The sequence below is a fragment of the Sarcophilus harrisii genome, chromosome 5 (genome assembly GCF_902635505.1).
Source record: "Sarcophilus harrisii chromosome 5, mSarHar1.11, whole genome shotgun sequence".
Lineage (NCBI taxonomy): Eukaryota > Metazoa > Chordata > Mammalia > Dasyuromorphia > Dasyuridae > Sarcophilus > Sarcophilus harrisii.
The window spans coordinates 181,761,816-181,778,896 of NC_045430.1; the positions used below are offsets into that span (position 1 = coordinate 181,761,816).

General features: G+C 35.5%; 1 protein-coding gene across 2 annotated transcripts in view; it reads left to right on the plus strand.

The window, feature by feature from the left end:
* The window catches only part of EXOC4 (exocyst complex component 4), a 913,849-nt gene that overhangs the window by 19,746 nt on the left and 877,022 nt on the right, over nt 1-17,081 (plus strand). For both annotated transcript variants that reach the window (XM_031941130.1, XM_031941132.1), the window contains exons 2-3: nt 6,935-7,124; nt 12,391-12,585. In XM_031941130.1, coding sequence (XP_031796990.1) covers nt 6,935-7,124; nt 12,391-12,585 — 385 coding nt within the window. The remainder of the gene's footprint in view (nt 1-6,934; nt 7,125-12,390; nt 12,586-17,081) is intronic.

The following is a 17,081-nucleotide window of genomic DNA, read 5'->3' on the forward strand; positions in this document are numbered from 1 at the left end:
AGGAGCAGAGCAGAGCTACAATCTAGATTTGCATCCTGGGATATAATTCCATGATGTCTCTGAACTTGTTAGATTTGGGACTAAATCAAGAGTCTGTTGATGTTTGAGTCTCTGAGCAAATTCCATAAACTTGGGTTTTTCAGGGGCTTTTAAAATTCTTTAATATTAAATTCTTAATATCCTTGCGATGTATATATTATGTTTCATTTAGTTGGGATTTGTTAGATTAATGGTTGTCAAACTTTTTTGACCAAAAAGTTTTTGATAAAATTTTTTGAATACCTTTCTCCTGCCTATATATGTATCTTGAAAGATGAAAAATTAAAAAAAAAAAACCCAATTGATCTCATGGTCTACTCAGGGAAATTTTGAGTAGAATGACATGGTTATTAGATTTACTTGAGGAGAAATGTCAGCTATATGGTGAATAGATTAGAATAAGGAGAGCCTAGATGTAGGGAAAATAGGAAGTTAGTGCAGTAGCCAGGGGAGAGGTATTAAGGACCTTATATAGGCTAGTGGCTATGTGAGTAGAGATAAAGACATAAAGGTGAGAGATGTGGAATTGATTGGCTGCGGGAATGTGGGGTAAGGGAAAGGTGAGAACCGAAGTGCCAATGAAGCATCCAATCACTGGGTGACCATAAAGGGAGTTTGGAAAATGGATGGGATAGGGGATAGATATCAAAATATCTATGATCCTGTGATCCAAATTACAATGTATCCATGCTAGGTTACTCTTTCTCCCACCCAAAATGAAAAATGGGCAAGAAAGGTGTTTATTTACTAGGTACTGCTCCAATTTATACCCTCTCCTAAAATGGCCTATTGCCCCATAATGTGATCTGAGGGATTCTACAGGATTTTCCCAATAATAGTGGAACAACTTTTGTAGGTAGCTGTCAGTTTATGTTATAACAGCCCTCAGGGGCAGAGGAAGAGTGCTAAGTGGGTGACTTTTTGAAGATAAGATTTGGTATGGTTGTGTTGGATTCAAATCACATTATTGGATATTCAAGTGGGTGAGTTGCTATTTGTCTTCCTTCTTTCTGATTACACACACATACACTCTCTCTCTCTCTCTCTCTCTCTCTCTCTCTCTTTCTTGATCACATAACCTCATGTCAGAAAGTGTCCCTCTGTGATAACGAGACTACAAACCTTCAAGGGTTTCTGTTCATCACTTTGGAGACCACAGTGGTGAATAATTGAAATCTATACTCATTTCCACATGGGCATGGTGTTAGTGTGATTGATTTTTCTTAAATTGCTTAAAAAGTCTTATGTTTATCAGTAGGTTGATTTCTTTGCCTCAGTAATATTCTTATTTATTAGATTTGAATTTAGTGGTAACAAGGGTTCTGTCTTACCATGTAGTAGTATTTTTAGGGATGCAATTATATGAGTTTATTGGGAATGGGATAGATGATTTTGATCCTGTTATTTGTTGGTAGCTACAAAAATGTAGCCAAAATGTTTTCCTCCTGAGTGACAGGTCACAAAAACTTCCGAATTTTTTTTTTTTTTTTTTTTGTCTTTACTCTTGGGTGCCATTCATCTTTTCAGGGGCATACTGACATATATTTTCTGTATCTGGATTCCATTATTTTAATAAAGTGAAGACAAAATTGTATCAAGAAGGAGCTAGTTCAAGTTGCTTGATCCATCTTTCTGAAACACATGAAAAGGAATCTGATAAACTCATACTTATACCTCCATGGTTATTTGCAAAGGCATATATGCTTGACTGTAGAATTTTTTGGAATTGACAGCTGTGGATTTAGTAGTAGAAGCACATTGCACGTTAGTGTTTTTATATATATATATATATATATATATATGTATATTTAACATGACATAGCTTTAATATTCTCTTTCCTTTCAACTTTTGTGCCTTTTTGTGAAGTGAGCAAACATCCCCATAGGCCAAGACAGCCATAAACTTGTACCCAGAGAGAAGAAAAATGTGGGGAGGGAGGAGGAAAGCCAGTGTTTGTATTTTGTATTAGTTATTGCTATGCCAGTACATGGATAATACATCCCAGTGTCTATTGGATAAATAATCCTCTTTGAATAGTAATGAGACATCTTTGGAAAGATATTTTTAAATTTACTATTACTTCATTATTTTTCTAAGGTAGCTATTTACTGAAAAGACTCAAGTTGCTGTACAGGGTCTCTCTTGTTACTTGTGCCATCTATTTTAATATATTAATCTTCTGTGAACTTAATCTTGGTTAAGTCATCAGATATTTGAGGTAGAAATGGAAAGATTCAGAGGAGGTTCAGTGACTTCAAAAAAGACAGGTTTGATGGAGCCCAAATCAATTTTGCCTCCCATTTCTGAGTTCATGTTATGTATTCCATATCTACCTACAAACACCTGCTACCTTTGCCCTAGACTTAAGACTCTTGCAACTTTAGAAGCTGTTTGAAGATCTCTTTGCTTTTCACTTATTCTTATCTTTATTAAGTTCCTCTAGTTGACCATTGCCTCTCTCTAAAATACAGCTTTGACATGAACTGTTTTGATTAAGAGAGAGATCTTGCGTCAGGAGTTGAAGAGAGGACGTGTTGTAGAAGATAAGTTTTGTTGTGAACTCTAAGCCTGGGCTTTAAAAAGGATAAATATGAAGTCTTCAAAAAAAAAAATGTGTAAGTGTAGCATGGGAGAGATCTGTTTACTAAATTTATGAAAAAAAAAGCACTGGAATTTTAATTAATCAGATACTTACTTTGAATGTGGGAAAAAAGATAATTCAGCATTGGCATTTGTAGTGATTTTCAACATTTTCTGAATTATCTATGACTATACCTTGAACACTGTATTTAATTCTTAATTCTCTGCTTTAAGAAGTTAATTGAAGAATTAAGACATTAAAGAATCTGGATAACATGTCATTCAGTGAATGATTTAAGGAATTGTGGGTAAGAAATCTAGTGATGAGAATATGAAATAAAAATATAATTATTTTATTTTTTTGCCTTTTTTTTATTAAAGCTTTTTATTTTCAAAACATATACACAGATAATTTTTCAACATTGACCCTTGCATAGCCTTGTGTTCCAAATTTTCCCCTCCTTCCCCCTACCCCCTCTCCTAGATAGCAAGCATCCAATATATGTTATACATGTTAAAATATATGTTAAATCCAATATATGTAAACATATTTATACAGTTATCTTGCCGCACAAGAAAAATCAGATCAAAAAGGAAAGAAAATGAATAAGAAAACAAAATGCAAGTGAACAACAACAAAAAGAATGAGAATGTTAAGTTGTGATCCACACTCAGTTCTAATAGTTATTTTCAAATATTCGAAAGGTTATCATAAAGAGAAGTTTTCTATTGTTCTGAACTACAACTAGCAGATTTAAATTATAAGAAGGATAAAGGATATGAAAAGGCTTAAAAATCCCAAGATCTCCCATTTCATTCAGTCATCTCCAGTCATCTTGATCTATATCTTGCCACTGGAGGGGAAAGAGAAGAGAAATGAGGTGACCTTGCTAGCCCTCCCTCACTGAAATCCAATTTACTTGCAGGTCATGACATCGCCTCCTTGGTATCATAGTCCTCTTCAAGAATGAAGGACAAACAACAATGACCCCATAGTAACAAATTATAGGGGCAGCCAGATAGCACAGTGGAGAGGACACTGGTCTGGGAGTGAAGAGGTCCTGAGTTCAAATCCTACCTCAAACACTTAACACTTCCTATATCTTTGACCCTAGGCAATTTATTTAACCAGAATTAACTTGCAAAAACAAAACAAAACAAATTATGGGTAGGTTATAAAGTATTTAAGAAATGAAGAAGGTTACTGATATGCAAACTACTTTGCATACATTTGTTTTGGCTTTTGTTTTTAACTACAGCTAAAATATCCATATAAAAAATCTAAATGAAGATATATTCTCTTGAGTATCATTATTTCTTCCTTGGACTTGATTCTCCTACTGTACTAGGTCACTTTTCAAATTTTTTCTATAGTCAGTTGTAGTAGCAAGAACAAAATATTCTCTAAAATAAAAAAAGCCAAGGAAAAGGTCTCAATTCATAGAGATGCAAATGAATCAAAGCTACACCATGTAGACTTCTTATTTGGGAAAGGTGAACCTGAGGTAAGGATCTAAATAAGGTCATTTGAACTAGGAAGTTTGACAGAGAGACCTGGCTCTTATTCTTAAATGAAGCAATTGCTTCATTATGCCTCAGGTTCCTCTCATGCAAAAAAACGAAGATGGAAACAAAGGCCAAAAACCTGAGCATGTAATTAAGTAAAAGTTGAATTCAGCAAACTAATTTAATATAGAAAGTTATGACTTACATAATTATTAATAGAGCATGTAGTTCAAGGTTGTATCAGTATAGTTACAGTTGTGTTTGTAAGTCATTTGACAGGGTGAAATGGGAGACTTTGCCCCCCCCCCCTTTTTTTTTTGGCCCCCTTTTTAAGCTAAGGTCTTTACCAGGTCACAGTTTGACAGACTCATTCAGTGATTGAGGCTAGGTAGCAATTGAGCTATCTTTAGTCTCTCACTCTCTCCTGAGGTACTTATTGTGCCATCTTTCAAGACACAAAACATTTCAAATTGCCCTCGCTATCCCAGCCTAAAAAGCCTTCTAGGACCTTCTTACCAGAATGTTCAGCTACTATCCCATCTTTCTCTCTACTTTTACTACCAAACTTCTTGAAAACCTGTCTACAATAACAATTCTTTTTATCTTTTACTGTCTTAGTTGACAGAAAATGTGTCCTTGTACCATTTATTTAATGGCTATTTCACTAATTAACCTAAACACTGAAATATTTTATACTTTTCCTCCCATAAATGGGCGTATTGAGATATAGAGAAAAGCAACTAGGTAGGAAAGACTAGAGAGGGACTTGTAAAGCTCTAAAGAGATCGGGAAATCAATCTCAGCATACTTTATTCCACATTGTCACCATGGTTGTACTCCATGATGACAACAAAGAGTGGCAATTACCTATTCAAAAAGCCACTTACCTTGAGACCTTTGACAAATTAAAAGAGATCTGAAATCTTGCTCTGCTCTTTACCAGCACCTTGGAAGTCTTCAGAGCAGAGCTAAGCATTCCAGGTATAGTTGTTAGACGTGCTCCATTATCATCTTGGATTTTGGTTTTGAAACAGATCTTTGTAATTCTAAACTTACAGTTGAATTTTCCAAGTGCTCTTCCATCTTCACCTCTTTCCAGTCCTTTCCAGATGCCATTCTTTTTTCATAGATTTTTATATAATTTTTGCTTCATATTTGATGACCGATTGATGGATTTTTCACCCTCAATGCAGCTTGTAAGATCTTTAATTCAGCCTTAAGATGGTACTAACTTTGTGATCCTGGAAAAGTCACATAGTCTTTCTGAGCTTCACGAATTTCATCTGTAAAATGAGGGGAATTTGTACTGGATAATTTCAGACTTCCTTTCCATCTCTTAATCTGGTACATTGTAAATTTCTAGGCTGCTCAGATTTTCTTCAAATAAAACAAGAAGGAATATTTTTATGCTAAATAGCTCCTAAGTTGAGGTCTCTTGCTTTAAATGTCAGTTTGGAGAAACTTCTGTATTTTTCATGGAAATATCTGAAAGTGGATTTATAATTGACTTACTGACTGCCCTATCTCTTAAAGGAGCTCTAATGATGGTCCTACAAATAATGGCATTTATCACTGAGTGTCTAAAGTACCCCTCCCAAATTAAAAAAGAAAATGAAATGCATGTGCTCAGGATACATAAGGACAAACCTGAGGGGATTTAATGAAACCCTGTAAATTATAGCAACTAACAGATAAGAGGAAGAGAGCTTTTTCTCTGTTACTGAATATAAAACTGAGTGAAAAGAAAAATTAACTGCAAATAAAATAATGGAAGAAACAAAGATCTGGCTCATGTATCAAGCTGAATTATTGAGATTTTTTTATTAAGCGCCTTATACCTTGGTTATTGTTGATGTCTATCAATCTCTTAGTACTGTTGTTAGAATAGTAAGTACAGGATAGCCTTTGTGTAGAGTTCAGATTTCTGTGGCTGCAACATCTTCACAGTTCACGGAGCCCTTTGTTCTGGTCCAATGTTTGTATGGTACCTAGTTCAGTTAGATCAGCTGTTTTTAATCTTCCCTGAGAAACTTTGATAGTTTGCAAAAACGGTTTTGTTTTGTTTTGTCCTCTTAAAGATCCATAGAATTCCATTAGATTTATGTGCAACATGCTTCCTAGGTTGTAGGCATATCTCCTCTGCCTGCTTAACATCCCTATCTTGCCTCTTTTGTAGTCTTCCATAGCTAGAGGGCTCCATAGTGGAATCTTCCATGCACTGTGGTAGAGTGAGAACCTCAGTGGCCAGTCTCTAGCATTTGTCTTTCTGACAGCAAGAACAAAACCAATGAGGTGTATGAATAAGACACTTTATATCCAATATTGTCTTCTTCTCCTTACTGCTAGGAAAAATAAAATGAAACTTGGAGCTCAGCTGCATTGTGGTATTGTCTAGGTGTGGAGGATGAAATCTGGCTATCTTTATATTTAAATAGGAGTAGTAAAAAATGTGTGGTTTAATCTGAATGTATCAAGTGCTGAGAACTCCCTTCTGCAGACCATTAATAATCCCTTTCCTTTTCTTGTGAGTTGGAACTCATCCCCATGCCTTGAAGCCCTAATTACCTCAAGTAATACTTGATTTCTATAAGATACAACTGTAAAAAGGCCTACCTATTAGTGACACTGGCCAGTCTAATTCTTGTGTTTCATTGTCCTGAACCAGGACAAAGCATCATTCTTTCTCAGAAAGTAGTGTTTCTTTTGGTTTATTTTGGTCTATTTATTAAAATTAGACTTTAAATGTTTTTGTGTTCTGTTTTTTCCTTTTATCCTTATCATACATCATGCATATTCTGTTTCTATCAGGACTCTATCTACCAGTGATGATGTGGAAGACAGAGAAAATGAAAAGGGCCGTTTGGAAGAAGCCTATGAAAAGTGTGACCGTGACCTGGATGAACTGATTGTACAGCACTACACTGAGCTCACAACAGCCATCCGCACCTATCAGAGCATCACGGAGCGCATCACTAACTCTCGAAATAAAATCAAGCAGGTGAATGGCTGACTTCTGCTCACAAGGAGCTTCTTTCTTAATTAGAGGCTTCATGTTGTAGGGTTTGTGGTTTTTGAGCCCTTGCTTACTAACTAGTTATGTTAGGTTGTTTCCAACTTTCCTCCAAGTGCACAGAGCTTTACTGAAGAAGACCTCATTGAGTACTTTCTATCTTGTTTCTGCTCTGTCCTGTATTCGCTTCTCTGCCTATGTGAGGTAACACAGTATGTTGGGGTGAGTATTGGACTTGGATTAGAAAGAACTGAAACCACTCCCTGACATGTACTTATTGGTTGTGTCGCCTAAGCTCTTTAGGGTCCTGATGTATAAAATGTCTGTAGTATGGACCTCACACAATTTGGAGAGGCTCAAATGGTAATGTGTGGAAAAGGCTTAAGAATACCTATTAGACTTTTGGTTTTGATGTGCCTGGACCTGTGACTTCATCAGTAGGGAACTTCCCACTGTGGAAACTTCTTCATCAGCACAGTGAACTCTCTATAATTTAGTTTTGGAGACTTGCCTTCGGAATAGAAGGATTAATGACTTGATCATTGTCATGTAACTCTATGTGTCAGAGGTAGGACTTAAGTGCAGGTGTTTCTGGACTAGAATGCTAGCTCAAAGTGGGGGTTATGTCAAGAGGAAGATTATTTTTGATGAAGCCAGCTGATGAAATAAGCATTGTAGGATTTCTTTTCAATTACAGTTATGTTTATTTGTCTTACCATTTTACTAGTTTGCAAGATCAAGGGGGATGCAGACAATGCTTTAGCTAAATGTTATGTCTCTCCCCAAAGTGAGCACAATGCTCTGCATATAGTAAGTGCTTAACATTAATTGAATTTAGTATGTGCTGAATGCTTGCTGTATTTGAAGAATTTGTCCTGTGTATTTTGTTTTTCATCCAAATGAGAAACCATAGTTTTGGCTTTCCTAGATAGTAAATAATAATAATAAAAGTATTTGGGTTATGGAATTGCCTTTAAAGTATCTCTACTTTCATAGTCATAGCAATTCTTCTTTCTGTATTTTCTGTCCTTGAGAGCTTACAATGTTAAGATGTTGGAGGCAGATACATATATTATTGTTTTGTTTGAGAGGAGCTGTGGAGATCATGGCTTTATACCTTTCAGAAGATCACTGTGGAAGCAGAAAGCCATAACCCTATTTGAGGCAGAATGTTGACCTTGCCACCTTGTAAAATTAACTGGAGTATTTCCAAAGGGAAGGCTGCAGCTCTTATCCTTTACAAGTTAAGAGTTCATCATATGGATTTATGTTTGAAACCAGGGGAAGCTTGAGATCAATTGCCCTAGATTTCAAATAAACTGTAGTCCATTTTGACCCAATATATACTAAGCTCCAGAGGGGTCAACAAATGAATGTATAGAGTCACTGACCTTTTGGTTTTACTTAGAGTAATCACAGCTTGGGTGAAGGATCTTTTGATATTTGTGTTTTCTGATTAGTTTTGGTTGATGTGTACTAAAAGGACTTTGTTGTTATCTCAAAGGAAGAACCATCAGTGATTTCTGACTTGACTTCTCTTCATTTTGAGTTGATATTATCTTTGCTGATAAGAAAGAATGTTCACATTGGGACAGCCTTGAAAAGACAGCATTTTGAGCTGATTTTTCTAATCCCTTTTTTGATGATTTCAGATGCTCGTTTTGGGAGCCAAACCATTTACTACCACCTTTTTCTCCTTCTTCTGAGTTTAACCAAAAAAATATAAAAATATAAACATAACCCATATAATCAAAATATAAAAATATAAACATAACCCACTACATCAGTCACTTATCAGGAAAATAATTGTCATATGTGAAATTCCACATTAATGACTTAACTATCAGATCATATAGGAAGAATATTAAATTTAATATTAATTTATTATATTTATTATAATAATTAATCATCATAATAATATAATTAATATATTATATTAATTTAATATAATTTAATATTAAATTTAAAAAATGATAGATGCCTTTACTAACTGGCAAGTATGCAAACAAAAAAAACTAATAGAAAAACAAATGAAAGGTGAGTGAACTAATTTTAAAGGGATAATTTGACAATTTCCTACCAGGAGAGTCTAGTTTCAATGCATTAAGGAAACACTGACGATTCTTTTCCAATGTTTTATAGCTTTTTATTTACAAAACATATGCATGGGTAATTTTTCAACACTGATTCTTGCAAAACCTTCTGTTCTAAATTTTCCCCTCCTTCCCCCCACCCCCTTTCCTAGATGGCAGGTAGTCCAACACATGCTAAATATGTTGAAATATATGTTAAATCCAATATATGTATATATAGTAGTACAGTTACCTTGCTGCACAAGAAAAATCAGATCAAGAAGGAAAAAAAAAACTGAGAAAGAAAACAAAATACAAGCAAACAGTAACAGAGAGAATGAGAATGCTGTGTTGTGGTCCACAGTCCTCTCTCTGGGAGTTGTTCAGTGGAACTGGTTTGAATCATCTCATTGTTGACGAGAGCCACATCCATCAGAACTGATTATCGTATAGTCTGTTGCAGTGTATAATGATCTGGTTCTGCTCATTTCACTCAGCATCAATCCATGTAAGTCTCTCCAGGACTTTCTGAAATCATCCTGTTGGTCATTTCTTACAGAACAATAATATTCCATAATATTCATATACCACCATTTATTCAGCCATTCTCCAATTGATGGGCATCCACTCAGTTTCCAGTTTCTGTCATTACAAAGAGCCCTGCCACAAACATTTTGGCACATACAGGTCCCTTTCCCTTCTTTAAGATCTCTTTGGTCTATAAGCCCAGTAGTAACACTGCTGGATCAAAGGGTATGCACAGTTTGATAACTTTTTGAACATAGTTCCAAATTGTTCTCCAGAATGCCAACCTTTTCCTATTGCTTTTTGGTTTCATATATAAATGTGTGTGTGTGTGTGTGTGTGTGTGTGTGCACACGTGCACACACACACACATACACACACACGTGCCGTAATTGTTAAAGGTATGAATGTGAATGATTTTGTTGTCTGGCATATACATACATGCATATATATACATACACACATACATATATATGTATATACATACATGTATATATACACATACATATGTACACATATACCATAGTTGTTAAACGTATGAATGTGAATGATTTTGTTGTCTGGCCAGTTGCCCAGTAGATAATTTGGTTCCTTCAGGGACAAAGACAGCAGAACATTGAAAATTCACTGGGCCATGAACTGAAATTTTTTTCTTGCTCTTAGCCAACAGAGTATAATTAGGAAATGGCAAATTCTTTGCTTTCATGTAGAACATGACACCATGGTATTTACACTTTGAGTGGGCTGGCAGCATACATATACTGAGTTATGACATTGTTTACATATAGTCTCATGGGACTTTGCATATTTGGTAAAATGCAAATTTTTTTATGGTAATATAGACAAATGGATTAGGGTTAGGATTAACCAACTAGTACTTTGCCAAATGCAACTGCTTCCTTTTTCAGATCACATAAAAATTCATTGGAAATTTTGTCCAACTAAGAAAGTATTTCTCAAGAAAATGACATGATTTTTAGACATACAGTCCAAATAATGTGAATTTTACCAAAGGAGTCAGGCATTTTGTAAAGTGTTATTGATCTATATGAAAATTCAGCTGCTTTGAAAAGCAGTTGACAATTGGTTTATTTGCCTTTATTATAACTATAATTTTATAGCTTCAGAACTGTAATGGATAAATACAAGTTTAGGCAAATGAGCTGTGATGGCCATTTTGGCAGAATTTACCAAAGATTTTGGACTACAACAGACTTTAGCGATCATCTAATCCAATCCCATCATTGTATGTATAAGGAAACTGAGGACCAGGGATAGGAAATGATTTCACCAAGTCTACATAGCCAGGAAAGAGCAGACCCAGTCTTGCTAATGACAAGTCCAGGATTCTTTGCCATTTTACCATATTGCCTTGTTCTGGTTTAAGAACAGTTAGTTTAGTGATTTCTCAACTATTTTTTCAGTCTTAGTATTTTTGTATTTTCCTCATATAGTAGGGAAAAGCCTGAAAGTTAATGGTAATCTTACTGTTTGTCCTTCGTTATGGAAGAGGACCTGACATCAGGGAGGTGATGCCATGACTTGAAAGTGAATTGGATTTAAGTGAAGAAGTCATCTGCCTCTGTCCTCTGGAGCCCAGTTGGAAAGAAAGAGATCAGAATGAGTGGAGATGGCCCCAGATGCAGTGAAAGCCTTGGCCTTTTTAAGCTTAAGTCTTTCCCAGGTTTCAGTGTGACTGAGGCAATGCAAATCAGTGATTAAGGCTAGATAGAAAATGAGGCAGAGAATGGCCTCTTCTACCTAGTCAAAAAAAACCCCCAAAACAACAACAAAAAAACAAAATCAACCTAGGAGGGGAAGACCCTCAGGGTTTCTGAGTAAAACCAGAAACAGTTGTTATTTACATTCACTCTTAGCCAATCAGGACCCAAACAATGCTAACCAGTCAGTGAGAATCAAAGGAATTTGGATTTCAGACATGGTCCTTAAGAAAGAAATCTAGCCTGGAAACCCCAGGATGGCTTGGCAGGTTTTAGTAATCTAAATTTATATCCCTTGCTGATGAGGGTATGATTCTTCTGTGTGGGCAGAGGGAAGGGAAGAGGACCATAGTGTCAGGAAAATGATGACTTGCAAGTAAATTGGACTTAAGTGAGGAAGGGCTGTGTAAAGTCACTAGCTTCACTATCTCCTTTAGAGCCATTCAGACCCAGTGGCAGGTTGTAGGAATAGGATGATTGGAGATGACCCCAGATGCAGTGGGAGACCTTGGACCCCTGAGAGTCCCTTCAAGACCAAAGATTCTCTGGAAGATTAGAGAGGAATAGCAGCATAAAGTTTTCATTTCAGTCTTTTCCCCATGAAATGTATTTAACATTTACATAGCACTTAATATTTTCAAAGTGCTTTATATCATTAGTTATGTCTTAGGGATTTACTCAGAACTAAGTCAGGAATAGTATTCTCATTTCACAGCAGAGAAAACACAGACAGAGAGAGGTGAAGACTCAATGAAGTGAGTCAGTGTCAGAGCCAGGATTAGAATTCAGAAAACACACTAACCCAGAGGATTAAGGAAAAATGGGCATTAGCAACTGTATAAGTATACTTAGGACCAAAGTACAATGTTAACTGGTTAGTGAGCTTAAAATGGAGAGAATTTGGACTTAATCAAGATTGAAATTTCTCTTTTCTAGGTAAAGGAAAATCTGCTTTCCTGCAAGATGTTGTTGCATTGCAAACGGGATGAGCTCCGGAAACTATGGATTGAAGGAATTGAGCATAAGCATGTCCTAAATCTGCTAGATGAAATTGAGAATATCAAGCAAGTGCCTCAAAAACTGGAACAGTGCATGGCTAGCAAACACTATCTCAATGCCACAGACATGCTGGTAAGATGTAATGTCTTCTAATGGACAGTTCTTCTAAGACCTAGAAGCTCTACTGGCACCTCAGACTCCTATTTAGTCTTTCTAAATCTGGATTGATGTAGTGATTGCAAGAGGTGGCCTTGGTCAGCAGATCATACAATAGTACTTTACAATTTGAAACCATCATTGAGCCTTGATACTTTTTTCTTAGAAATAAAATGAAGGAAAGGTGGTGATTGGTCAACCCTTCAGAATAACACAGAAGAAAAAAGAAAATACTAAGTGTGGTTTCTAGTTAGATCTTTTAATTAGGGTTTATAGTTGTTATAATAGCGTATCCTATCTCTTTTTAATCCTTTTTAGTTCTAAAGGACTGTCCTTACAACAATGCTGTGAAATACATATAAAAAAGATTGTAGTTTTCACAAGAAAACTGAGCATCATAGAGAGATGATGTGTTTTGTCCACATTCGTGCAGCTGCCAATTTCTGGAGCCAGAATTTGTACCCAGATTTTCTGATTCATGCTCTTTATAGTTTTCACTATTCAACAGCTTTCTATATCTCTGACTTATCCAATCTGCCTTTTATCACTCCTTTTACCTTTTTATTTTCTTCCTGTCACTTCTATTCAGAGTAGTATAGGTTTACTGCTCTTACTTTCTTACTGTCTATTCTTTCTATAACTTTTGTTTTCTGATTTACAAACCTATCTTTCTCCTGAAATTCTTTCCTTCAGGGATAATAGCCACCCCCTAATTGCCATTCCTTGACTAAAATAATATTTTTAATGTATAGGTTTAATAATCGCAATACTCTGTTGTTATATTCTTTCAGTGGCTCCCCATTGCCTGTCATATAAAATACAAACTTCTTATCGTCACATTTAAAGATCTTTATATTCTGCCTCCAGTATTTTTTTTCCCATTTTATTTCATCATATTTATATGCTCCAAGCCCATACTAAACTAGATTACTCCTTGATAGCATTTCTTATCTCCTTGCCTTTGGATAAACCATCCTACATCCATGAAATTGACTCTGTTCATATCTTAACCTATTGACATTGGATCTTTTCCCCCTAAGACCTACTTTAGCTATTCATAAAGACTCCCCTGGAAGATCTCTACTATAAATGGTTTCTCCCTGAATTTCTCAGGCCATCTATTTGACCTCTACTGTCCATTTAATTATTTTCTACTAGACATTTTACTCAGAAACTTCTTTTTTGAGATTCACCCCATTATCCAGTTTGGATCCTTGTTTCAGTCACCTATTGGCCTCCCCCCTCAAGTTATTTAGCTCTTGGCTTTTGCCTTCATGTTTGGGGAATTAATTATGTCCATGGGAGTCCCCTTTAAGCACGTTTGTATCCTAGTTTATCTACTTTCTTAACTCCCAATATCCATTATTTTCCTTCTTTATTAGTTACCTACAGGTGTAATCATACCTTATGCCAGAGATTCTTAACCTGGGATCTATGAACTTTTTCATCATTTTTCATTAAAAATTTTTCATTATATTTTAATATGACTTATTTTTTTCATATTTCTATGTGTTTTATTTTAAGCACTTAACATTATTTTAGGAAGAGATCACTAGATTTCATCAGATTACCTAAAAGGTCCATGACACAAAAAAGTTCAAGAACCCCTGCCTTAGAGCTTAGCATCACCCATAACTGTACAACTTCTTTTTTGAATATAATCTCCTCTATTTCCATCTTTCCTTATACTTTACTTTTCCTAAATCTATCCTCCCTCCTTTCCATAACTTTCAATTTTTATTTCAGGTTTTCCTAGTTCTTCACCTCTGCTGTGCTCTCACTTTTGTTCTTTGACAGTCTTCAGCTTATCATTGACCACTTCAACTATTCTTGTCATCTATCCTTGAGATCCTTAACTTTTTGTCTGTTTCCATTTATACCTCACCAAATCATAATCCTGGGTCACTTCCCCCATGTGCTGCCTTCTTTTCTATATATGTAAGCGGAAGGAAGGAAGGAAAGAAGCATTTCTTAAATGCTTTCTAAGTGCTATGTACTGTTAGAACCTTTACAAACATTATCTCATTTTAGCCTCACAAAACCCTGGGAAATATGTGCTATTGCTACTCCCATTTTATAGTTGAGAAAATTGAGGCAGATGGAGGTTAACATTAAATACCATGTATGTTTAGTACATGAAAGGACAGTTATCCACAATTAAGAATTGTTCATGGTTATAGGCCACACATAAATTCAAAACTACATTTAGAGTCAAAAGTTCTACAACTACATGTTAATTGAAAGAATGGAGGTCCTATTCCTTTGTTAGGCCAAATTAGATGTGCTGCAATATTAGAACATACATGTAAAGTGACTAGAAGGGGAACAGGTTAAATGATCTAAGTAAGCCCTTTGTGTCTTATTTCTACAGTCTAGTTTATTCATACTTACAAGGAGCATTTTGATAAAAGTCCATTATGAGATGCTTTTAAGGATATTTGGTAGCCATGAGGTGAGAGGTGCTCTGATATCCTGTCATGGATTAAAGCCTACTTATGGGATAAAGAATGAATGGTCAATTTTCACAGATATTCTGTATTAATAGTGGTCTGCCCTTGGGAGTAGTACTAGAAATGTTGATTCCCAGTAACTTGCTTAAGGTGTTATCATCTGGAATAATAGTTGTTATAGAAATCCTAATGGAAGTCATTCTTATATTAATATTGGTTTATAGATCCTGAATACATGTATATTATATGGATGTTTAAATGTAAAAGCTTTTCTTGGTTGCATTCTTATAGAGACTTTTAATAGGCTTGTCACTGTTTTGGATCAAATGCCTTTTTTTCCCCAATCCCCCAGAATATCTTCTGTGTTTAAGGCAAAGAAGAATAAGGTTTGCTCTTAGCAGTCATACAGATTATAGTCTAGTAGGAGAGAGTCATGAACATAACTTTCTTGTAAGGTAAAAAATCAGAGAGGTGTGAAAAGATACCATATATTACGGGAGTTTAGAGGAAAGGAAGAGATAATTTTCATGTTCTTCAGGTTTTTGCTTCCTGCCAACACACACGTAATTTCTGAGGGTATTAAACTCCTTTATTTAAAAAATACATGCCAATTAAAGTTGTGATGTGAAAAGGCAGAAGACAGAATAAAACAGATTTGTTGTTGAAACACTTCTATGTGGTCCAGTTTTGAATTGGGTCTAATTTCAAGTGTAGTCATATTAAGTGAGTCATTGGAATTTTTTTCAGATCAGATCTTTATTCCTTATAGGATTTCACATTTCTAGTTTGAGTTAAGTGAAGTAAGACTTACCTGTTTACTAATTAAAAATCAAATATTGAAAAGACTTCCCTTTACTTCTAATCCTTGGTTTATATTGCTTTGGAAAAACCTCAACAAGGCTTTATTTTGTATTTAGATACTGACTGTAGGAGATGATATAAGAGAAAAATTTATGTAGGGGACAGTCAGCTATCTAATCTTGAGCAGTTGAAGAGTCATAGGATTATCTTGTATATGTATGGTATGTATTACATATAGATCCTGGCTCATTTACAGCAATCTTTAAAAGGGATTTACTATAGTTCTTAAAATGATCCAGGATTTCATTTGGTTCAATTAATATAGTAGCTCTTTGGCAACTTAGTAAACCATCTTCTTGAATTGATGTGGCCAATTTCATCTCCTGGAGACAAACCTTTTGTTGATGGTAGTGAGGTTACAGTATAATAGAACTTGAATTTATTTTATGGCATGATGTTTTCATTAATACTTAAAGCCCCAAGTGCGTAGGACTAGTATTTGGAACAAAGAGAGAAGCTGGGAAACTCAGATGGTGGGTGGACTGTGACACTGTAAGCCTAAGGTAACTAGTTCCAGTTTTGATGTAGAAAAGATTTGCTTTCTTTTTTCAGAGAATTCAGTAAAATTTATATAAAATTGGAATTCTGTTGTTAGAAAACATTCTACACATTCTCAGTATCATATTTAGATGTAAAATTTGCTTCTCTATTATATGAACTTGATAGCAGAGGGAGTTTGAGTGGAAGTGTTGGTACATATCAGGCTCAGTGTGCATTTGTTAATGTGGGCTCAGAATTGAGAGGGGACCAGTCCCTCTTACCTCTGCACTGAACGTGGTAGCCCAAAGAGCTTAGAAGATCTGAGGCTGGAGAGCAGGAGAGTGTCCAGTGCAAGGACAAGAATGGCCTGACGATAGTGTCCGCTGCTGAGATTGATGAATTGAATTATGTCCATAAGAATGTGGCTAGGATTATGAGGACTCAAATCTAGGTCATTTGTAAATAAGTTGAAAGAAATTAAGGTTATTTTGGTAGAAGAAGAGGTGACTTTACAACTGTTTATAAGATCCTTATTCCTCTCGCATCTTTAAAAGAAGTAATGGAAGGACCAGGCTCTGGTTTCACAATTGTGTAGTGGTGGAGATGTGATCATAGAAGTCTGTGGGAGAGATATTCCTTTATATAGCGAGAGGTATTGTTTCTCTTTGCTATACTTTTAAG